The sequence below is a fragment of the Ischnura elegans genome, chromosome 5 (assembly GCF_921293095.1).
Source record: "Ischnura elegans chromosome 5, ioIscEleg1.1, whole genome shotgun sequence".
Classification (NCBI taxonomy): domain Eukaryota; kingdom Metazoa; phylum Arthropoda; class Insecta; order Odonata; family Coenagrionidae; genus Ischnura; species Ischnura elegans.
Window position 1 is genome coordinate 15,922,148 of NC_060250.1, and position 26,289 is coordinate 15,948,436.

The following is a 26,289-nucleotide window of genomic DNA, read 5'->3' on the forward strand; positions in this document are numbered from 1 at the left end:
TTTTTATTTTATTTTTGCAGAAACTTACGCCAAACTCCTAATTTTATTATTTTCAATCATAATAGTGTTTTCTGGGTTGAAAATCTTTCACATGTGCGCGCTACGTCGATTTTTATACCCTTTCGATTTTGATAGTTTTTATCGAATTGCTGTAGCCATTTCGGTAACAATTACCAAATCAGTTTGATAGAATTTATCAAACTGGTTTGGTAATAATTACTGAAATTTTCAATGTTCCATATGAACCCAAAAGTTTGATAAATTTAATCAGAAATCGATAGTTCTAATCAAACTTTTTTTTCCGTGTACGAATACGAGCACGGACGATGCATTCATTTTTATCACGCTTAACTTGCACGTAACCTATAGCATCATCGCCGTATTCTTCTCGTCCGACTCTATGTGAAAAAAAGGATTTAGAAACGTTAACATAAACTAATACCCTAAGAAATTCAATTTCCAATCGTGGCGATATACTCACCTAGCCATCTTCACTCCCCGGGTCTCAGAATTTATGTAGTTACTATTTCTACTAATGAATGTAAACATTGAGGCAGTTGAAATTTTTGGCGAGTTTCTCGCGTCTCCCTTATCGAAACCAGGATCCATGATGCCCACAGAAGCAAAATAATATCCCTAGTAACTTTTTCACTCTTCGGTAAAGCACGTCACGGCGATATTATGTACACTTCTCAAAGTGAAACGCTAACGAAGTGCCGATCCGTGCTGAAGATCTCCTTGCAAATCCGCCGAATCCCCATGAATTTCATGGGACCGCCGCATGGTTGCATGAGCTGACGTCATATTTCCGTCAGCCAATGGAAATACGTATTGAGGTGGGAGTGTCGGCTGATGAGAAAAGCTTCCTTTTCTTGCGATTAAAAAACATTCCATGGAAAATTATTACATATAATAAACGTTTTACGTATATATTTATCCTTCTTGATTTTTTAGAACATATTTGAAGGCAAATTAAAATTTTGTCCAGAGGTCTATTATAGGAAAGGGTTTATGTCAACGACCATGAAAATTCATAGGTAAAATGAAACAATTAAAGGATGTAGTATATATTCACATTGATGTTGACTCGTAAAAATTATTTCGGCGCAATCAAGCGTCATAATGGGATCGGAGGATTTTAAATAAAATGATAGAGACAAAAGCCTTCAATATAAGAAGTACAATTCGACAATGTGCTGGCAATGAGAGGATTAATTACCAGTAGCAGAATGGATCATATGAATAACTGATCAAACTAAAGCCTTCTCGACCAAGAGGTGGAAGAGGATCTTTATAATCTAATTGGCAATGGACTCAAAAACGAGGAGGTATTCAGAAGAAGAGTTGATGAAAGGGCGCTGGGAAGACAAACGCGGCGAGTTGACCATGGGAAGCAAAATGAATGAACAAGAGAATGTTTATTAATACCCTGGGGTAATCTGCCGGAGCAAAAAAAAGATTACATTTCTTATTCTGCTCAGAAACAATTAAATATAATTTTTGTCTTTTATAATAAAACAATTATAATTTTAATCTTATAATTTGACAAAATATTCAGTGTCATTGATACATAAATATATTATTTTGTGCTTTAAATAAATCGTAACGAACATTCATAAGAATAATGTTTTTGCAACAAAAACAGAAAATTGGTACACACATTTAAATGCGGGTTTTTCAAAGAAAGGCAAAGCCTTAAGGAAATCACGGAAAAAGGGAATGAAGGGAAAGAGTCCTCCGAGGCAAAGCAATAGACAAGCACTTTGGCCAAGAAAGACAAAGTGAATAAGATCCATAGGGAAGTGACGGAACGAGCATGGGATTGGGAAGGCTACGAAAAACCATCCCTAGGATAGCAATACAACAAATGGATGTTAGCCCCAGTAAACAGACTTTCACTGTGCCGCACGTCCAAGCATACGCGCGTGTCCCTCTGGGTTGACGCACAACGATTTGGAAACTAGGAAGATAATGGAATTAATGATGATTAAGAGGGCGTGGCATTTATCTTCACATATTGGAGGACGGACCAGAGGGTAGCATTAAGGCTAATGAACAGCCACCTAGAGACACTCCGAGCCACGGCCGAGAGATATCTGTCCACTGAGGCAAAGATGAAATTGATAACAACACAATTAGACGAAATTAAACGAAATTTCATTCTCCCTCACCGGTGGGGACGCGCGGCATCTCTCCAATGAAGAGAAAATAAATAGAAGGCGCCCTGAGTGCTTTAATGGATCAGACTACCAGGCGTCAACCTACCTTGCGGGTATTCGGAGACTTAATTAAATGTAGTCACACAAGAGTTTCTTTCAATAACATGAAACAGGATTACAAGGATATCACTTTCAAGTAGTCATAAATTTTCAATAATTTTTACATCTACACAACAAGCAAATTGAAATAAAAAAGAAATTACTACAGTTTACCCTAGTAAATCATGTAACATTACACAAATTCTTTGACCTTCACATTGTTTACAAGCATAGTATATCATTATCATTGACATATACTTTTTATTTGGCCTATCTATATTTTCCATCATTAAATTAACGAAGTTGATATGTAGCATAAATATTCATTCGTGTTCTGTATAATACTAAATTAAATATAATAAAAATCATTCAAATGTGTTTAAAAGCAACTCCTTACCCTAATGAATATGTATATTACGGATGTTTCAGACCGGACAAGAGATTGTATCGATTAATGAACGTTCTAAGGCTGAGAACTTGCGGAATCAAATAAAATTACACAAATCCGTACAGGGCAATTTAAAGGATTGGTGAAGGAAGAGATTGGGCGGAGGGAAAGCAAAAAAAGCAATCCAAAGTGCAAAATACATTAGAAAACAAAAAATAACTACACGCGAACAAGCTCACATTTGAATTCACACCCAGAGGTGGTACGAACATTTGACACCACGGCTTGAATCAATACATACCGAGCAAATATGCCACAGAATCGATAGCTTAAATAGAATTTAGGACGGCCTTAGCTACATACGTTTGAGAATGAAAATCCTCGAAAAAAAAAAAATCAACTGGGACCGTTGGATGCGAAGGTCAAGATCATAGAGAGGGATTACCCTCGTTCGTTGGGTGCTCGATAAATTCAATTATAAAAAGCCGGGCGACCCTAGGAAATAACACGGTCCTTTCCTCCCCCCGGCGCTAGCGGCTCAGGTAGCTGACGGGCCCATGCGCCACCCTACGGTATACAGACTATAAGGACTATAATCCTTCATTCTCATAATTATGGAACCCAAGCATTATCGTAAGCCTGGGTTACTTTTTCTCGTGAAGGATGAGGAAAAATACAATACATGTTGAAGAACACGCATTAGCAAGAGAAAAATAGAAGAAAGGGCGAAGAAGCAACATGCAACATAGAAAAACACGGCGTGCTGGCCATGTCAAAGGAGACAACAATTAAGTAGGAAGAATAATAAAGGGAGAATTAAGTTGAAATTCCTCCTCATGTCGACTATTTAAGGGAACCACGGATGAATGAAGCATATGGAATTGATGGCATTCCCGCAGAGCTCTTAAAAATGCTGCAGACAGGACATTAACTCAGGTCTACAAAACCATCGGAGACATGAATACCACAGGAAACATTCAAAGGGACTTCGAGAGGAACGTCATTCCCAAAAAGAAGAGAGCGGAGAAATGTGATGACTAATCAATCGAAAATATTGACAAGAATCATCTACAGGAGAGTAGAACGGAAACCATAGGAGTTCCTGGATGAATACCAATTCGTATTTAGGAAAAACAGGGGCACACGGGAAGCAATATCGGCCCTTTTGGCTACTCGCAAAGAAGAGAATGGAGAAGAAAAAAAACTGAATTCAATGATTGTTCATTACATATTGTGGTAAAAGAAGATGAAATACTGCTTGTTAACACACTGTCGGACAAAAAAACCATCCCTAATCGTTATTCCGCGATGGACGATTCCGTAAGATCTGCATTTTATGAGTAACTTCGCTAAACCTAGGCTGGAATGCACCATAAAAAAATCAATTGATTAAGCCGGGATTCGAAACCAGATCTCTCGACTGCCGGTTAGGTACGCTACCAGTGCAACCACTAAGCCCGTGCCATACACCAGTGCCCGTGACTGAGCCCAAAGTCATTGTTTCATGAAGTAGTAGGGAACAAGGGATGGAAAAGCCTCATAGAATAATAAAATGATATTGCTCTCCAGCCAGGGCGCGCGGATCCGCCCGCGAGACAGCGTATCGACTGGACTGCATGCCGCCAATGCGCCAACACCCTCCCGACCCCACCCCATCCCATCCACCCCCGCATCCGCCACCCCCTAAAGCGAGCTCCGAGGTGCTCCTCCCACGCACTATTGATACGCGGGTCACCGCAGACACGAACGCACTCCGGGGGAAGAAAGCAACGGTCTCAGGCTGGAAATGGAATGGAAAGCTACCACCGACCAATCGAGATTAAATCTCTAGATTATTCTCCTTATTTTTAAAATGAAATTGATTTTTATTCTACCGTTTTAGGAAGGTTTGCATGGAGTATTTAAAAAGTATCCTTCCCTCCCTTTATCCCCTACCCACTTCAGTTCACAATAAGGCCTACTGCATTTCATTATGTATAAAAATCCTATCCTTTTCCTTCCTTTCCCTCGTTTACCCCACATTTTACCCTCTAATACTGTTTACAACATCCCTTCCCCGCTCTGTACACGCTCCACCCATACCTTTTCTCCCCTCCGTATCTCATCCAGAAGCCGCCTCTCCTCACCAGCCGTGTCTAGCATTTCGTCGCTCATCCTCCTGTGCGTTCGCTTCACTTTCTCCATTCTTCTCCATGCCCACATCTCGAAAGCATCCAGTTTTTTCTCGTCCTTCTTCATAAGTGTCCACATTTCCGCACCGTAAAGAGCTACACTCCATATATCATACTCTACGCTTGCTTTTCCTTTAAACTCTCACAAAACGAACATCTAATAAGCTCCTTTCCGTTCATAAACGCCTACTTCGCTAATGCAAATTCTCTTCCGTGCTGCTGTATCCGTTCTCCTACATAGGCGAAAAGGTCTCAAGGGTTAGATTCGAGAGACTTATCCCCTCGGGACCGCCAAGGGTGTCGGTTCTACTGCCTAATAATAAAAGGATATTACCGATCAATACCAACTATCCCACCATCTCACATCACACAGTCCCAAAATATCTATTCTCCATTTCCCTTTCGATATAAACTATCTTCCCCGCCCTCATCATTGCCCTCACAATCCACATCCCTACATTTATTGCTGCCTTCTCTTCCATATTGCTAAATACCTCAGATTTTTTCAAAAATTTGTGTGCAGTACGAGATCACCAAAGGTAATATTTCATGGAAACAAAGCTGATCGACGTGTATTTCAGTTTTTCTCGTTTTATCGCATAAATTCTTGCGGTTCATCCTGAAAATGGCAAAAGAATCGCACGCACATTGCGGGGACGACTTCCCATCACGACACGAGCAGATACGCATAATACGCAAAAGGACGAGAACTTCACGGAGCGATTCTCCGTCAGTGGGCTCAGCGACGTAATAGGATGGATTTTGACCTGTAGGCATATTCAATACCTGTGGGATATATGTCACTTTCGACCAAGTCTTCGGAACCTTCAAGACATTCGAGTCATTGACACACGATGACTGCAAATCAGCAGAGCCAATGAAACAAGAGAAGATGAATAAAAGTTCTGCGGGCGAGTAATGTTATCTTCGCCAATAGGGATCACCCCCGGCAGGGAGTGGCGCCTAGACAGACAGACAGACGTGGCAGGAGCACAGGGGGAGGTTGGGGATCAACACATGCGATCGAGCGAGCCGGAAGGCGGATCCCCCCGCGCGTCAGGAGGCGAGCAGCCATGCAAGTGTTCGCGCGGGGACACCACTCCAATACCTCTGAATGCATGCAGCAGGGCTGATCCATTGAATGCGAGCACGGTTCCAAAGGTGACGCCCTTCGAATTGGCTTGGAATATAACTTAGGAAATACTTCACTGATTATATATATAGCATAAAAATATCCCAGGTTGGGCAGAAGCAGAGGACACAAAAAGATAAAAAACACTCACTATTTTCGGTGGTAGGAGAGTTAGGTAGAGAGAGGTAGACTTGCTCAGAGTTAGGTAGGAGTCTCCTACCTAACTCTGAGAAAGGTGGATGTACACCACCGAAAATTTAGTACTGTGAGTGTTTTTTTATCATTGTGTGCCCTCTGCTTCTGCCCAACCTGGGATATTTTTATTTTATTTACCTCGTCGAGGAACATTTCGAATCTTTAAAATTTATCTATAATTTTAATTCAACACAAACTTATTGTCCAAATAGGCCTTTCCAAATATCTCTCAATAATACCCTTTTTAACACTGGACAACTCTTGGCAACCCAACATGCACACAGGTTGCAATCGGACGTTAAAATGCATAATATATCGTACTCCACCGGTTGGGGTAGGTTTCGATGGAGTTTAGAATTAAATATTAAGACAGTTTCCAACTCCAACGTGAACTTCCTCTTCAATTGACAGTAAGTCCAAACTCCTGTCATTCTGTCTAAAATTCCGAAAACATTATAACAAAAAAACAAAAAAAAAATATATTATGTGTAGGTATTCTGCAAATTGCGCTGCGAATTTCATGAGTCCATATATTCTCGGTAACAATGTATTACTCGGGAAAGATACTTCTGCCACGAATTTATCATAGCAATATTGACTGCGTACGGATTATTTATATACTATAAGTACCATATTTTGCGATAGAATTGGAAACAGCGAAGTAGAATTACAGGTAGGTACTCGAAGAAGAGGGAGGCAATAACGGATATTTTTGGCCGAATTGGCATTGTAGTAGGCATATGTTGGAAGAAAGAAGAAAAATTAGATAGTAACTGTAACGGTGCAGTTATACGAATATTAAGAAAGTGGGTAAAAATCGGTATATGCAGGTGTCATCAAAGAGTAGCTTTTGTCGAGTGATGTATAATGGTCTCGATTGAGTTTCTATGAAAAACAATTGGTGATACCACAATTTAAATTTGCTGGCAACGTACTAGAAGGCTTAGAGAAAACCACATAACACGAAACCTACACTTAATCCCAAAGGGCGCTTAGATTAAAGTTATTCCCGCTCTGCTTTAATTCGCGCAGTTGCGCATGCGCAGCGCTTGAAAAGGGTCGAAAGCAAAAAACAACGCTAAGAGCGCCCGGCGTCTTCCTCCCGAGGTGATCCATACTCCAGGACAACCGTGACGACCAAGCTCGGGATACGGGCAGGCACGAGAAAACAGGGTGAAAATGACACAAGCACGGAACCCATGGGTATTAGTCAAAGCAGACATTGAAGTATTCACACTGAATATATTCTCGCACGCGTTTCGTTGTTACAACAACACGATGTGCAGTCAAGTGCTTCCTTGGATATGTAAATACCGCTAAAGGAAAGGAGATAAGTGGGGTTTGGGTGGTGGGAAGTAGGAATATTGAAGGCTGTGGAAGGAAGAGTCGTTTTTTAAAAGCCTCGGGAGAGGAAGGGGGGAGATAAAGGCTGCAGAGTGAGGGAAACACGTGCGTTTTCACAGCCGTCTTGAACGTTGCGAATGGAATCCTCGTCCCGGATGATCTTTCCTCTCCTAGGTGTTGACCCCGTGTCCGCCTTCGATTTGCCTTCTACGGCTTGGGGGAGGAAGCGGTATTTGGGCGAGGTTGTGTATGAAAGGATGGTGGTCAAGGTGGGATAACATTAATACCTTCCACCACAGCTTGCCACGCGTGTGTATGGGTATGCTGATTAATGAGAACAGTACATTCCTAGTTGAAGGGTAATGCTGGCTTCAAGAATTCTAGTAAGAGGAGTTTTAGGCTTTACCCCCGGATGAGGGTTGGTTTTTTTCCTTTCCCGACGACTTTCCCTTGGAGAAAATCCTCCTTGGACAGGGTGGGAAACACAAGGGGTGTTCTAACACTCAATTCGCCGGTAAATCCTGAGATCCTTCAAGAATTTAAGGATATTACATTTTTAGCTAATCCTGTGGGGATTGGAATTTTGGTATAAAGGAGGAAAAAAATAATTATTGACGCATAATGATGTGTGTGGAGAACTGAGTAACTGGTTTATAAAAAAAGGATAAATATTTGGAATATTATTCGAATAAAGCCTTACTTACATTACGGCCTCGGAAAATTGATTTGTTAGTTCTGAATAAGAATTGCATAAAATTTGATAAATTTAGTGAAAAATTCAACCAAAACAAAAAATAACACACTAGAGCGATTAACGGAAGGTGTAAAACTAAAACATAGAAACAGACAACAGCACACGAATGAAGAATTATAGAATAATGATTTAAATACAAAAAGGAAAAATATGTAGGCAAAAAATTAAGAGAAAAGAAAGTTCAGAGGAAAGCTGAAGATACGATGAACAAAATCAAAAAATGCAATTTAATTCACTAAATTTATAGTTTCCAAGTCATGTGCAGACTACAATCCTGCACGATAACTTAGAAAATTAAACATAATTCAACACTATTAGTGCAAATACGACATTTTCTCATCGGCATTCGTCGATTTCAGAAAAAAGGCTTTTCGTAATTCCCAATGCGGAAACCTTCTACTCATCATCACGGCTGTAATTTCTCTTTGGCCCACAATAAAAGCAGTCGGCAATATATCAGAAGGGACGAAATCCTCGGCTAGAGACCATTTGTTTAACATTTGAAAGCATGTCCACAGTAGAGGCAACTACACACATTGCAACGGTAAAAGTGTACTCGAGTTCGAAGTGTTGCTTTTCGATAAGTTAAATCCATCGACGATACAGCGTTAAATAAAAATGAAAGGTTATTACTTATGATTTTAATATCACAAGCGATTACTCGACAAATAATTTTATCGACTAATATAACGACTTCTTACGACTTTGTAATGAAAAGCTCCTTTTCTGGTTCCTAGGAAACGACAATTCCACCTTCACCGCTAAATTTTCAATCATCTCAATTAGTAATCATTAAATTTATGAGAAAAGAAAACGATGGAGTGTGGAGTAAAATCTATTTTACAATATGCAAGAAAACATAACAAAAATTTTAAGTAAACCCTGCTATTTTCGCTTGTGGACTCGCCAGAAACTGAAAAATTATCAACGCTTAAATATATTTATGTACACCAAAAAAGCTAGTTATATTTAACAGAGTACCTTTTACTGGCGATTCTGCGAGACGAGTACACCCGTCGAGCTGATAAAAATATTTTGACAAGGGTACCAAAGTCTTTATTATACCACGAATGACAATAAAATTCACAACCCGTTCAATGGCACGAAATCCGACTTCCCACTCACAGAAAACTGGCAACGCTGTGAACTTGTGTGGAATGTTTACCACAGATATGAGCGAAAAGATTAAGCGTGATTGAGAAACATGCATTACTACGAATCAATTCCTCAGAATCGCATAACCTTTGAACCCCATAATCGGCGCTCAATCCTGCAAGATGTTCTGCAGTGCTAGGTGTGATGTCGACACACCAAAGGGGAAGCCACTAACATAGACAAGTTTACGGATTAATGGAGTTGGAGGAAAAAAGAAGAATTTGGGGAAGCATGACCTTACGATTCATAACAGGAGATAGGGATAAATCGTCCTCCCGTCAAGACATGGCGGAGATCTCAAATCGTCGCTTGAAAGTTCAATTCAGCAAATGAGTTTCAACATCACTAACTCTCTCTTACGCACACCACTGCTGAAGAAGGGTTGGGAAGGCAATTCCATCATTCATTTTCCCCGTCTTTCAGGACAATACACACAAGGTTTTCCCCAAACTAACAAAAATTACCTCTTTCAAAGGAAATGAAGACATACAGATAATTCTGGGAAAAAAATCTTCATTTCTAAAAATCTCTGAAAGATTCCACTGCCTGCCAAACATTCAAGTGTACTCACTAATAAAAATTAAAGTTAAAAAATTAAAGAAAACCAAGGAAAACAGATGAATTTTAGCGTGCCGCTCAGCTAACAATAAGTTGATTTTGGCATCAGAAGATGATAGAGAGCTGACGAAGAAAATGAGGCATTGATATTAATACAGAGTCACATTTTGTCTCTCGAAATGGAAAAGCTTCATTCTGATTAAAGAAAAAAATTCTATGACTTTTTCCGGACTTTCAAGACGAGGGAAAAAACCAGTACTGGGAAATGAGTCTGGTTTTGGCCCTTAACCTCCTCTCATATTCATTTAATTTGATACAATAAACATGTTGTAATGTGAAAATTAATATTTGTAGGGTTTTGCATTTTTACGTTCAAGGTGATGATGAATGTTTGTTTTGTTATTTATTTACGTTGCCAATATAAAAAGTGATTGTTGTACGGCCTTCGGATATAGAAGACGAATAAAATAGTTATTTGTAACGAAGACGTAAAGAAGACTTTTTCTTCCGTTTTTGACAGATTATGAGACTTAGTTGCACTAAGTGTTGATGCGAAGCGAAGTTTTTCTTTTGATGGTGTGAACGGCGAATACGTTTGAGGTTAGAAGAAGTGAACCCCATAATTGTTCTTTGTAAGTTCGGAATCATCAAAAATGGCGGAAGAAAAGAAGACGTGTATCCCAATACTCGACAGCGATAATTACGATGTATGGGCTGTAAGAATTGAAGCTTTTTTAATGAAGAAAGATTGTTGGGAAGCGGTAAAAGGTTTCCATCCATACATAACATTCGGCAGTGATGGAAACGAGATAGAAATGGAAGACGAAAGCCAACTCCCACCACAAGAGGTTAGGCGCCGTCAGCGACAAAATCAACAGGCCAGAGCCATTATCATACAATACGTAGATGATTCATTTTTGGATGATATCGTGGGACTGGACCTAGCGAAGGATATGTGGGAAGCATTAAGAGACATGTGCACCACTTACGACGTGTTCCAGGAGATAATGTTCCTAAAGGAAATGGTAAATACCGAAAAAACGGAAGACCTTTCCATGATGGAGTACATGAGCAAGATCCAGAATTACAACCGTAAAATTACTAAGTGTGGCATTAATCTCCCATATAGAGCACTGGCTGCGTTCTACCTCATGGGTCTGCCTCGAGAAAAATATGCTGGGTTTATACGAAGTATTTACAGAACAAATGAAGGAGACATAACATCAAAATATGTTAAGTCCCAACTCCTGCTAGAAGAGAAGAGAATGAGAAATGAGGATTACGCGAAGACAGAAGAACACAAGGCTCTCAAGGTAAAGAAGAAGCCAAACATACCTAAAGTAAGCAGTGAAAATAAATCACAAAATGCTCCAAAGAAACCTATTGGGAGGAGATACATTTGTTTCACATGTGGAAAGGAGGGGCATACTGCAAGATTTTGTCCTGCCATACAGAAGCAAGATGAAGAGAAGAAGTCATCAGCATCAGTAGTATCAAGAGGCTATAAAGTACTCTGCATGCAAAGAAATCCAAACCATGCAAACAACGGCATATGGATACTGGATTCAGCAGCATCGGATCACATGAGCCCTAGGAAAGATTTGTTTGTTGATTTCAAACCTCTCTCTGGAGAAGTAACTGTGGGTGATGGTACATCACTAAAAATAGAAGGTCAAGGATCAGTGACCATCCAGATGTCGAATGAATGTGGTGGATGGAAAATAAAGTTAACTAATGTGTTATATATTCCTTGCCTCCAAGACAATTTGATTTCGGAAGGGAAATTAGAAGAGAAGGGCTTGACCATTGTGAGGAGAGACGGAAAGACTACTGTTAGCGACGAAGAAGCTACTCTGTTCCAGGGGTATCGCGTTGGTTTCCTGTATTACCTCACTACTGAAGGGAGTGCTTCTATTTCACAAATAAGAAAAAAAGCTGAAGAACATGAAGGTATGAAAGCATGTAAAATTGCAGCAACAACATGGCACAACCGTTTGGGACACCTGCACCATGAAGGGGAAAGAATCGTAGTCGAGCAGAAGAAGGCTTCCAGAGTTTCTTTTGCAAAGAGGCACAAGCACCTTGAACAAATGGACCGGGAGAAGAGGTTGGCTGAAGTAGAAAAGCTGGAGACATCGCTTCAGGAGGCAGAGAAAGAGGCCAGCGATTGGAAAAGGAAAGCAGAAGTTAGTAAGGCAATATCAGCGGCTGACCAGGCAGAAATGGATGCCTTCAAAAGTCGTTTGTCCACAGTAATGGCCAAGGAAGAGCATGGTGACCAGCTAATACTATTCCTAAATGAGTGTTTGAAGAGCAAAGATAGTACTATTAAGGAGAAAGAATTAGAAATGAAGGCAATGGCAGAAGAACATAGGAAAGAAAAGAAAAATTTAACGATGCAGCTGATGAAAGAACAGGCAAAAGTCAATAATTTGGAAGATACACTGGAGAAGAAAAATATAATGGTAGAAAAGTTACAAGAAGCCCTCCATAGCATGAATGTTTCTCAAGGCTCAAATGATAACTCACTGGTAATTGCCGCAATGAGATCCGGAATTTTCAAGTCCTCGGAGTATGCTTTAAGAGCCATGATGCAGGCTGCTGAGGCTGAAAAGCTTAGATTAATGGAATTGATGGCTGTATTGAATAAACGCCTGAAGGAAGAGCAATCACAGAAAGACTACGCCTTGAAACAACTGGAGATGGAAAAACGAAAGCAGGAGAAGACGATGACTTGGGAGGAGCTCGAGGCGAGAGGTGGAGAGCCAGAGGAGGTGACACCCATCCAGGGGCCAGGGGAGGTAATCATCGCCTGTGAAAATGAGCCTGCCTATGAAGGAGTAGCGGAAGGTGGTCTACCACATAGGTCTCAGAGACAGAGGAATCCCAAGACCTGTCCCTGCTGCAGAAGGTCCAGATAGCAACATCCCGGAGGATGCAGAGGAGGCACTGAGTGGACCAGATGCGGAGAAGTGTCATTATATCATATATCAAGAAGTATTATTAAATATGATTATATGTCATACATCAAGAAGTATCATTGTATCAGGGAGATGGTAAAAACAGGGGAGGTTTCATTCCAGTTAGTCAGATCAAAAGATAATGTCGCTGACATGTTGACAAAGCCACTGTCAGGAACTAAGACAAAAGAATTTTGTAAGATGTTAAATCTTAAGGAGTGCTTAGATTTTTATTTCAAATTATTATTTTGTCAATCCCGAGGGGAGGTGTTAGAATACGTTATTAACAAAATAAGCAGCGCCTGGGTGGAATTCGAATAGGCGTTGCCAACGTATTGTTTATGCATGATGTTTTTTGTGTTCCTTTCCATCATCCTCGAACGAGGGGAGGTGTTGTAATGTGAAAATTAATATTTGTAGGGTTTTGCATTTTTACGTTCAAGGTGATGATGAATGTTTGTTTTGTTATTTATTTACGTTGCCAATATAAAAAGTGATTGTTGTACGGCCTTGGGATATAGAAGACGAATAAAATAGTTATTTGTAACGAAGACGTAAAGAAGACTTTTTCTTCCGTTTTTGACAAAACAGTGTATATAATTATATAATAACGTTACCACAGCTTCAAAAACAAAAGAAGGAATATTCCTCGATATGACCGCTCTTGCGAATTTACGTTTAGAAATTTTACTCGCTCAAAACTATACCAGGAGATTACTTTTAATGAGCATCTAGTGGTCCTTTTTACCATTATCGAGTGAAACACAGCAAAAATAATGATGAAACTCAACTTAGGAACCCGAATTTTGACACTGAAAATACATTTTAAATTACTCACCTTCAAAGGATAAGCAAAAAACACCGTCCATGCAGACCACCGGGAATACTTTATAATGACGAACTGAATCCATTTCCACGAGAGACAGTCGTTACAACTCCCACAAAGCGGATCGAAATTATCTCCAGAACTCTCACCCACAACGACAGAAAACAGGACTAGGCTACAATAATGCACAGCGATCTCAATGACCACCAACCACTAGTAAGACCATTCAGAGGCTTCTCACGATACAGCTTACGAGACCACATAGAAGGCGACTGTGTCCCAGGCATCTCCACCAAGCCACTACTTCACACAAGCTGCACTTGGAGTGAGTTCAATCACTGGAATGCTCCGCGAATACTTAGCAGGGTCGTTGAGAAGAGCACGCTGCGTAATTGGACTAGCGTACGAGTGATGATAAGGTGACCTCATCTCTCTTTCTTATACTTGAGGTAAGCAATTTAAAGCGTAGAGAGTTGCATTGATTGTGTAAAGACATGCCCAGAGAAACCCTTCAACCGATCACCATCAACGAACACCTTGTAAGGCTTACAATACTTAACCGGGGCAAATCAAAGCTGAGAATCGATGAAGACATACTGAATCCTCCTAGTAATGACGGAGGGGAGTACTAGGAAATAAAACTACGTTTAACAAAAAGTGAAAGTACTTACACGAGGTTAGGAACACGGAAAAAATCAATAACCCACAGAAAACCGCAAAAGGAATCAAACATTAAAATAAGTCGTCCTGAAAATGCGTCGAGAAGAAGGATAACTCAATTTCTGCGACCAGGCATTAAAACATGTTCTAAAGCACTGCACGGGACAAGTAACTTGGTGCGCAGTCGGGTGAAATTCGCCGTTAAAAAATCATTTGGCTTACCCAGAATACGAACCCCGATCTCCCGATAGCCGGTAAGGTCACCATTTACAGCACCAAGCCATCTTCTTCCTAGGAAAATCTCAGAGCCATGGGTAAGCCAAATGATTTTGTCATTCATTTTTTTCATCAGATACTAAACATGCTTCACTATAGGAGCGAGGCATGGACGTCGACAGAAGAAGAGAAGTAAAGAGTGGAAGCCCGCGAAAAGTGGTGCAACCATAGAATGATTATGGTAAAATGGATCGACCGAGTATGAAATGAGGAACAGCTAAACAGAGTGGGAGAAAAGAGAAGTCTCCTAAAATCCTTAAGGAAAAGACGGGACAACTTAGTTGGCCACCTTATCAGGCATCATGGCCCTATGACGTCACTCGTATAAGGACAGGTGGAAAGGAAGAAGGGCAATGGTCGGCCCCGAAAGAATTAAGTACATAGGATACGTTTCAAAGAATATAAAAGAGAAGAAATACCATGGAGTACCTATGGGAAGCCAAGCAGATTGGAGTGCGAAATGAAGAGCCGAGTCAAACCAATTTCAGGGTTGTTGACATAGGCTGATGATTAAATTTCCCTAAATAGTCATTTTCTCGAGCACTTCTTACACACAGTTCATAGAGCACGGATTAACTTTTAAATAAAATGAAGTCGTAGAAAACACCAATTTTGCTGAAATGTATTATAAAATTTATGGTAGGAAAAATGAGCAGAAATATTCTTCGACCTTAATGTGAGTTGTTTTTAATAGCTTGACGTATATTCTAAACTTGAACCTGATGGGCTTCATATTCCCCGACTTTAAAAAAATCCCTTAGTAAGTAGGTCTACCGATTTCTGGTCTGTTTTGCACGGGAGAAATATATGAAAATGATATTTTTTGACGCTTGAGATCTGAAACAGATAAAATTACACCCAATTCCTATCAGGAGAGCGTCGCAAAAATGTCATTATTTTAACAGCTTGACCTCTGAAGAGAAGAGAGTGACAGTAAAAGACGAAGCAGGGCATGGTGACGGGCAACGCAATAGCCGCGAAGGATGGGAAAACGCAGAATCATCGTTAAGAGGCTCGATCTATTGGCAACGACGGCTGAATCTCGCTGTGGAAAGCGAATCAATTTGATTACGGGCGTGCGCCATAGCGCTTCTGTTGCATCACAACCTGAGCGAAGAATGGATGGGCACGGCCGTTCCTCAGTATGTGTGCACTTGCATGTAAAGAATCGCATCGAGTCCGAATGCAGCTAACAGAGATTTAGGAGGGAAGGGGAGACGTGAGAATCAATAACAGAAAAATTTGAATTAACTGACTAGTTAGAGATATAAAATATAAGATTATGATAAACTGATGCCGAGTTTGCAGCTGGGTCTGGTTCTCCGCTATTCCATCGAAACGTCGGCACTCGTCCATCGAAACGTCGCGTCGGCAATGATGAAGAAAGAGCCTGAACCGGCTGCAAACATCATACGCCGGGAAAACTTGGGACTTTTCCTCACATGTAGTGGATAGTAACGGTGTGATTACTGGAAATAGGTCACATTTCAGAAGTTTTCGTCAAAATAAAACTGATTAAAAGTATTAATTAATTTCCAGGCATATCAATGATAAGAAACAGGATATGAAAGTACATTATCATTCTGAAAGTATTCCACCGATTACGGTAGGTTTCCCTGGAGTATTCAAAAAATATTCTGGCAGTGTTTCCCCGTTTCATGGACTTCCCTATTAAGTTCAAAATAAAGCCTACTCCCTTTCATTTTATCCTGACATCCTATTCTCCCCCTTCTTCTCCATCGTATTATAATAGGGTAGTTTCCTTCATCAAAGAAAACGATAGGCATTGATTGCGATTCGTTACCCACCATTAGTGTATTCATAATACACAAATTATTTGGTTTTTGAAATACCGGTTTAGACGAATGGCAAGGGTCAAATTTTATCCTCATTTGAAAAAGGCCAGATTGGCGCCCATGCGATTCCACTCCGCGTGACGTCACAGGGACCTAGTTTCTACACGAGAGGATAGGAGTTATACATCGTCTGAGGTTACCAATGCATGCATGAGGCACAGAGCTCAGGGAAACATGTCTTAATAATCACCTATTAAAACTGGCTAAGGTCGGAAAGTTTTCTTTGTTTGATAAGGTATTAATAAACCTTTTTTAAGCCAAGCGCTACCATTCAGCAAGGTACTCAGCTATCCGCTAGCATCCTGCGTCCTATCAGCGCTCAGAGCCTCGATCAAGGTAACTTCACAAGGAGAGAGGGGGAACCAGAAATGCGTCGCACGGACTTTCCTACTTACGCGTCGCGTTTTTGCGCGCTTGAAAATTTTCACTTTTCATTTAATCGCGAAAAATAGATATCGTCATTTAAAAATCTAAAAGCGCGAAATACGTACTCCAGGAGTAATAATCTTTCGATTTAGGCAATAAAAAAATAATAGGAAACCACCCTATTCGGAAGGAAAACGTGCATTCGTTTTCAATTTTATCCCCTTTATTTGACCATACTATTGTAGAATACATATAGATATACAATAAAATGAAAAAAAGTCGTTATTCCTTAAGTCATAAAATGAATTGGAAAAAAAATATTTACCAAGAAAATATGGTCAAATGGGGAATTCCTGTTTATATTAAGAGGTTATTTTGTCTGCCACATTCATTCCCGAAAGGACTTCAACCGTGAATAAATTATCAATTTTTAAAAGGTACCTTCATATCGAGACGATTACCTAAAAGGAGGATTATTCTAAGCAGCACAGAAGGTCTAACGGTAAATCACTTTATAAAAAACATTGATTTCACTAAACAGTAACAAAGAAATAATAGTTACCATCATATGGAATATATATTATCTTGATTGAAAGCCGTAACCGGAAATGGGATGGTAAATAATATGATGAAACGCGTTGAACGAATGTCATTTATGCCCAGATTTCTAGCTGACTTCATTTTAAAGAGGTCGCGATGACGAAAGGCATCATCGCATTCAGCATCGAGTGAACATTCCTCAAAAATTGGATCACCTTATCGCTATGAGGGTATTTTAATGGCCAATTTTAATATCTAAATTTCCTTATCAGTGGTAAGCAATGAAATTGGAACAAATATCAATCCGTAAAAACTGCCATTATGGCTACAGCTTAGGTATATATACGGCCACAATACTAACCAAAGGCATAAAAATATTATAGCAAATATCCTTACCAGAACCAACAAAAACATAGAGAAAGACTGAAGGTTTTCAAAATTAATTTTTGCCATCATAACAGCTTAAAGTGACCGCCTTTAATATTTCTAAGGGGTTTTGAACAGAGCACAGATAAATCTAAGCGCACTTAAAGCTGAAGTACAGTAAAAATGATACATATTGAAATAACCTTAATAAAGTCTTAAAAAAATGAATTAACAGGAACATATTAGGATATATCATGAGAAAAATAGAAACTTTAGATGAGGCGATGAAGGATGGATACGGGAAGAAATATTTAGGAAAAACGGCAAGAAAATAGGGCAGCTACATCACACCAAACCAAGGATAGATGAAAAATTGCGATTGAGAACCAATATACGCATAAATAAACAGTTCAACACATGTTTTTAGAGATACGAAAATATGTCACGATAAGAGCCATAAGTAAGATCTCTCTATCAGCATTGTTTAAATGTTTTGACACCATGTATGACCTAAAGGGCCCGTGACAAAAATCATGTAAGCGTTTACAGTTAAAATACATCAACGGTATTCTTATCAATTCACTTCCGATTCAAGTGAACCATCATTTGTGCCAACATTCCGGAAGTTATATTCAAATTTAATTCTTACATAAATCAATGAACAACATTTTTTTCACCGAAAAATTTCCCTTTGAAGCCATATGCTATCCGCATGAAACTTAATTATTTTAAAAAGAATGAAAGGGTTGATGGCGGATATCACAGACTATAAGATTGGTAAGAGTAAAAAGGCAAATGATACCCTAGGATGAACTTAAGCGTCTGTAGTAAAAGTACACCGATAACTCCAGAAACACCGCACAAGTCTTTCTAGATAAAATACCCCAAGTAACTGAGAGACTAGAAAGTTGCAGACAACGAACGGGAGTGACCGCAAATGATGAGATTACGGTCGAAGTCGGAGAGGTCAGATGAAATGTTTTTGCCTTTTCTTTCGAAATCGGCTGCAGATAGAGGAAGGAAAGCGAGGGAGACGAAGTCCTTCAAGGTTGCAGCGACACCTTCAAGGAAAGGTGACCAAGACTTGAGGTCATCCCACTGGAAATTAAACACTTATCACCCTTGTGAAAATTTATACAATACAGCATAATAATTGCACTTTAGCCAAAAGCTGGTTAAATATATTGAGATTTTCCAGAAACCATTCATCCCTGAAATGCTGTATTGAATTATAAACTTTTAATGCTTGCTTTTGCGAATAAAACTTCAAGATTAAAATGAAATATGTGAATTCTGGAGACAAAACATCTGTAGAATGCTGCAGATTGATGATAAAAATATCTTTTCAGCAGATCACCAGACAAGTATCGGTAGTATTAGCAAATCAATGATGTGATTTAAGTGAGATACGCTATTGAGTAATTACGGCTCTGCGATCGACGCAAAACGTTGGGAAATGTACTGCCTTAAAAATAATATCATTGACTAATGAGCATAAGTAAAATATGCCTTTCATATGCATTTCGGCCGTTCTTTTCGAAAGACAAATCGAAACAACATTAATAATGTGGAAAACATTTTTTAGAGCGTAAATGCAGTGGATGCGACTAAAATTAAAAATTCGTAAAAACAACAATTATGTGACATAATATCAAATAAATTTTAAAAAACTGCCTCATCAACTGCCACAAAAATTAATCGCAAACGTATGCTATAAAGCTGTAAGATTAATTGAGGAAACAATCTAGCCTGCTCTAACAAGTGGCAACGTCGATTTTCACGTTGATTTCAAATGAAGAAGGTGATTTATCATCCCGTTCAATAAATACTCTTAAATGCGATAAAATTAGTAAATGAAGACAACAAGAAATAGAATGGTTGGTCTCATTTCCGAAATGAATTGTTATTGGTAGAAAAAAGTAAGAGAGGGCTGTTTGATTCGGATTTTTAATCGCTTACCAAATTTTTAACACGCTTTTTCTTAACTTGCTTTCTCTGTTTCCCTCCTTCATCGACGGCATCTTGTAATCGATTTTTAACCAATTTTCCATTGTCGGATCGACTTGAAAGATTGCACACTTGATTTCCTCTGATGTCAATGCAATATTCAATAATTAGTCATTTGAAATTTTGATTAATTTATTTACTTCCCATTAATTAACTAAATTTAATTATAAAAAATAGTTTTTAATTTTTCTCAATATATGGCGTTAGCTATACGGCTTTTAACAGAAACTTCTTTAACAGCTCTGATTCATTTATACTAATCGGTAACATGATTCACCGCCAAAAGAAGAAAATAAAAATAAAATAATGAAAGAAAAAAAAAACTCGCCATTTTTTCAAAAAAGCATAAAATTCGCTTAGAAGTAAAAATTAAGCTTCCATCACTCGAAGAAGAAAGCGAGGGTGCCAATGATTGCTTATATGTCAGGCTCTTCTTGACTCACTTCTAAGAAACCTAATCGACACCCAACCTTTTGTATCCGAGGGATTAAAAGCTTTCCCTTTTTACTGCATATTATACTGAATTTGGAAAAAGGGTGATATTAAAAAAATTATTTTATTCTTATTGTACCTCCTTTTGTCATTGGCATTTACCGAGTTAAAACCTCTCTTGGCCCCGTAAAAAAGTGAATAGCAGGACACAACTACTTCTGAGTAAACTATTTCCACCGCACACGAAATAACGAAAGGAACGGTGAAATATTTCATGCAGTGACTGCTTTCCCCGGACACCTCACAACAGCTTTGGCACGGACTTTACATTCTACGCACATACGTAAAGTAAGTATTAAGCCTCGAGAAATTTACGGAAATATTGAGTGATGTCGTAAAGAAAAACCTTTTATCGTCGCGCTCAATTCACCTCGAAGAGGCGCATTGAGAGAAATCAAGCGGATAATGACGCATCAACCACCGAGTTATGCTCTTATGCTTATGGCACAGGGAACTACAAACAGGAATGAACCATGCCGTCCCGCATAAGCTTTATTTTCGCCACAGCTTTGGGAGCATTTTGAGCGGATTTCAAAAATGTCCGCAGTACGGCGGTAAGTGGAGTGCGATCCATTTACTCTCAATATTTACAATACAAAACATCGCTACAATCGCGAGTAAAAGCCTTGAAAAGTTATGAATTTATATGCATCACCTCATGACGAACAATAATTTCGGTTAACGACCCTAGATATATTATAAGACACGGTCTCAGGCGTTATTTTGTGGAATTGCTTCATTATTAAGAGTTCTTGGAGAGTTTCCCTACATTCCAATATTCATTGTAACATTATTAGGTATCCTTGCAAAGAAAATAGTGAGCCAATAGGAACCTTGTGCATTGTGATCGTTACCAACAGCAAAAGTAAACTTAAATCCAAATAGAGTTCCAATCGTATCAGCAACCCACACGTTAACAGCTCCAGAATGATTAGCCTTCAACACAGTGGAATAAAACAAAGTTATTTTATTTCATTCAATGACCATAGATATAGCCTGTTTCTTAAGGGAATTAGGATCGCTCTGCGTCAGCGACGCGGGTGGGGACTTCGATAAACTCTCTTAAATGCACTGAGGAATACCACACATCAAGGCGCCGACTGGATAAATAATCTTGTAATAAAATAATCTATTAATGAAGTAATAATATCGAAATAATACAATATTTGCGCTCAAGACCGTAGAAAAACTAAGTCAACACGAAAAATGCACCAGAAAGAACTTAAACAATGAACATTCATTCTTGAAGCGAGAGTTGATACTATCCTCGACCTCACCACGGCGTATCTTTCTCACCAACGACGGAACGGATAAGGAATGTGTGAGAAGATAAGCCAAACTGAAGGAATACATGTAGTCGGAAGCAAAAAGAGGGGGAGTGAGACAGGGTGGTATCTCGCATGGGGGAGGGAAAAAAGGTCTCGAGAGATAAAAATCCTGGAGAACAAGGTTAGACGGAATCCCTCGCGGTCGAAGTCTGATTCCACCGCGAGTTATCGCAGAAGAAACGCACCGAGATTGAGGACCGAAAACAGCATATTGAAAACGAATGCACCCCGATAGAACGCACGAAATTCATCACAGATAAATTTCAAATATCAGAGGAGATACATGGACGTTGAAGTGGAAAATCTTTCTGAGATCACGCCAAAAAAGATTGTGCTCCATTGCGATGCATTGGTGAACACGTGCAGTATTTGCATTGTAAGGTGACGGACATCAGAACTTCTATTCCGTATCTATCGCACAATATACGCATAAAAAGATTTACTAATATTTATTAAAATATTACCGAAAATTTGGAATGATACCGTGGTTTTGAAACGTGTTGTTGGGGAGGCCTCTCTTTGAACTGGTTTTTCTGTGAGTGTGTGACCCAAAACAAATGCCATTGTTCAAAATTTCTAAAATATTGTCACAAAAATACTGATTTGACATTAGGCATCCTTCGATATTACCATTGGAGGGTAAGGTACACTTCATGCAGACCACTGTACGCATGAAGTATAGCCTACTTCTTCAATAACCATTTTAAAAGCAGTTTGAGTCGACAGTTCTTGGAAAATTATCATCCAATTAATGTATTTCGACTTTATTTACAGTAATGATTTGTTGATAAGAAAGTAAACGATGATGACCCTAAGTTCTCTTGATATCACGACTCTCGTGATATGAAGCACATAATACCAGTTTTTGTTCAACGAAAATTAATGTCCACGTAGTTGTAATGCACACATTTTTATACTCCTTGATGCGATAGACTACAGAAGTTTGAATATTTTAAAACGCATTTCCTAAAATTTTAACCAGATGAAGCACGATTTTTTCATCGACATGAATGAAACAGCGCAATCGTATTTAACAGTGAAAGAGCTCAGAGAAACTAACTTCATCAGAGAGATCCAACAGCTGGAATTTCGTATGAATCGATGGCCAAAACTAGACAACATATATTTCGATTATATTTAAGATTATTATTTAAGTATTATGACCATGAAGGTCGATTTGCATCGAGTATTTAGGAAGTATACCAGCAGTTTTCCCTTCCTTCATGGATTCTCTCTACAATTCACAATAAGGCCTACTCCCTTTCATTCTATCTGAAAAAATCCTATTCTATCCCTTCCTCTCCGTCGTTTTCCCTCTAAATCTGCTTTCAACATCCTTTCTCCGATCAGCACTCGCTTTATCCATACCTTCTGTCTCTTCCGTATCTCATCGAGAAGCTGCCTCTCCGTGCATATAAGGTACAGAATTTGAATTACAAAATTAAACGTAGAAAACATATGGTGGAAATACAAGTATTTCCGATGGCTACGGCGCACCACGTGGTCGGTCGAGAGAGCTGTCGGGAGCTTGGAACGTTGGTAGCGCGCTCGGAAAGGCATTTTCGAAGCGCGCCAAAGAAGGGGAGACGCCCCGACGACCCGCGTGGACCCGATATAGCACTCACTGCCCGTAAGGAGAGGGACGAGCGAGAGAGAGACTGATGCTCCCTCGTAGAGACCCATTGCGAGGAATGCGAAGAAGGAAGAGGGGTGCGTGCACTGATGGCGGCAAAGCAGGTTGAAGAGCACACTGGAGACAACGGGGACAGCAAGTCGTATGAATGAGATTCGAGTATCGCATCCGTAACGTATGGTATTCCACACAGCCTGTAACGCCTGAGGAGTCAGGTTGCTTCGGGGATTATTACAATACGCTAGACCAACCAAACCCTAATCTAACTCTATAGGGCGATTTTATAATGTCTTGTTAACGCTAACCAGGCGCAAAAAAGGGAAGGGGAAAGCACTGTGTGGCGCCACAGGGAGCGTCACAGCCTTTTACGAATGTTTGCGACGTCACCCTCACTCTATGCCAGGGGCGCAGAGAGGGGGGGTGTTTGGGGGATAAAACCCCCCTCAGAGCTCCGAGAAATTTTTAAGTTTAACCCATTTTACTTAATTGGATCGATTACACTAATAGAATAGAGTAAGGATTAATAAAATATCCCTCAGAAAGCCGTAAAACTCACAATTTTGAACCATTATCTTAAAATTCCGTTATTTACTAATCTCGCACCTACTGCTTATCCTGGAGGGTATTCCATACCCCCACACACCCCGGTATTAGCTGCACCTAAACCCCCCCCCCAGCCTTAATTCCTAGCTGCGCCCCTGCTCTATTCCCCTCCCCTTCGAAAGGAAACGATCTTCGACATTTTGGTGCAGGTAACTCAAGAAGTAGGCAACGGATCGAAAAAAAATGTTGAGAACGTATGTACTTTAAATTTTCAAATATTTCCAGAAAGGAAGGAGAAAGGAGAGGATCGCTGCGTAAGAGTTTAAAGAAAAGGCCAGCGTAGAGTCTGATACGGAGCGTAGCGCTTTAAGGTGCGGAAACGTGGGCACTCAGGGAGGAGGAAGAGGGAAGACTGGAGGCTTTCGAGACGTGTGAGTGGAGAGGAATGGAGAAGGTGAAGTTGATGGAGAGGAGGAGGATCGACGCAGTGCAGGACATGTTGGGTGAGGAGACGCGGCCTCTAGATGAGATACGAAGGAGACAGGAGGAATGGAGTACTGAGCGGGTAGGGGATATTGAAAACAATGTTAGAGTAGGTAGAATGTTGAGTATACGAGGGAGAGGAGAAAAGAGGAAAGGATTTTTAAATAGAATGAAAAGGATTAAGCCTTACTGTGAAATCAAGAGAGAAGACCGCGAAGGGAGAAGAGACTGCCAGAATATATCGTAAATACTACATGCAAACTTACATCAATCGTACATAATAGTATGAAAATTTCATTTTTTCCCATCTCCAGCCATTTACGAGATATTCGAGGGAAAAGTGAATTCATAAAGGGGTGGAAACACATTTTCCCACCGCCTTCCCAGCACCAAAAGAATGCAACAACTTCCCTGCCACTGTCTAGTAATGTGTCCCACACAGGAGGGGTGAATGAAGGGGACATATTAACATCAACTTTCGGTTTATCTTCAGTATTTCTTCCTCATGGTAAAAATTTGCCGTTCACCTGCTTCAAATACAATCAAAATTGTATAAAAAGTTGAACTACTATTAAAAATTTAAGTTCTTGGCTAAACAGTCAATCACCGTTCTTCCCCACAAGGGCGTACCCAGGATCATAAATAAGGGGGGAGGCAAGTCATGTGCTAGGGGGGCGGAAACGATGGTCTAGGAGGGGGAAAGTCAAGTTGTGACATTTGAAAAAAGTTTTATTTTAGTTACATATAATTTTTCGTGGGTTTAAAGAAAATTTGTTTAATACTTTCATTTCAATTCAGTACTGATTTTGCATAAAGACTTTAGCGATTTTCGCTTCTAGGAGGGGGGCAGCTGCCCCTTGCCCCTTGATGGGTACACCCATGCTTCCCCACCCACCATATTAACCCAACCTTACTCCTTGTGACTTCTTCTTATTCCTCAAAATGAAAAAAACTTTGCATGATGGGTGAAGGTTTGAGAGATTCCTGAGAATTACAAATGCGACGACACAGCCGAGGAGTATCACAAAAGAAGCGTTCCACGACTGTTTCCGAAAGTAGAAAACCCGTTGGGATAATTGTGCCCGTCGGGAGGGGAGTATTTTGAAGGGGACAGACGTGTAACTCGAGAATTAAGTATGTTTTGTTTTCTACGCATTTGCTGAAAAGACCTCGATCATGGCGGACCATAGTACCTTCAGTTTTCCCGTCAACCTTTAACGACGGACTGCGAGAGGAAGCCATATGAGCGACGGATTCAACCGATGCGTTCGATGGACTTGTGGCCGCTGACATGGTCCGCACCACAACCAATAATAGGGATCGCCGCTATTTTAAAACCGCCCCACCCCCTGTTCACTCCCCCCCCCCACACCCCTCTTTCCACCTCGGGCTGTCGATAAGGAGAGAGAGGTCGTCCCCTCTGGAGGAGACTGCGTCACTCAAGATGTCCAACTGCAGAGAAATAGAGAGACGGCTGAGAGAGCTCACACATCGGGGGTTTATATGCATGGAGGGCTGAGTGCGCAGAAATCGGCAGAGTGTTCACTCTGCAAGATGGCTTCCTTCCTTACACTTATCGCACATACCATGAATGAACCTCAAGAGATAGGATAGGAAAGAGCGATAAGTAACTATCGTGTGAGCATTCCGCCGAGATGGAAAAACCCCGACTACACGGATGAAGACCGCTGACCGATTCCGTCGATACTGTGCAGTAATATGTTTAATTCAAAATGACGAAATTCTTTATTAAAAGAGAAAATTTTTATCCGTTTCATTTCAAATTGACGAGGAAAGAGGATCATCTAATTTTTTGCTCATGGGTCTTAAATTATGTAGTGAATTACCATGCAAAATCAGAGGAGACATTCTGTACAACTTTTTCTATATTAGCAAAGCAATGGTTAATGTCTTGAACAAAGATTGAACATGTGCTTCGCGAGATTTCTTTTTCTTTTATTGCCAGATTGAAGCTGTAGGTTAAAGAAAGTGAGTTTA

The 26,289-nt window shown here is 39.9% G+C and overlaps 1 protein-coding gene across 3 annotated transcripts in view; it reads right to left on the bottom strand.

The window, feature by feature from the left end:
- Window positions 1-26,289, bottom strand: part of LOC124158528 (clustered mitochondria protein homolog) — a 178,687-nt gene that overhangs the window by 108,541 nt on the left and 43,857 nt on the right. Inside the window, exon 1 of one of the 3 annotated variants that reach the window (XM_046533663.1) lies at window positions 13,754-14,011. The exons of the other annotated variants lie outside the window; for them this stretch is intronic. Coding sequence (XP_046389619.1) covers window positions 13,754-13,826 — 73 coding nt within the window. The 5' untranslated portion in view covers window positions 13,827-14,011. Of the gene's footprint in view, window positions 1-13,753; window positions 14,012-26,289 lie in introns of those variants that run through there. 3 annotated transcript variants of the gene reach the window in all.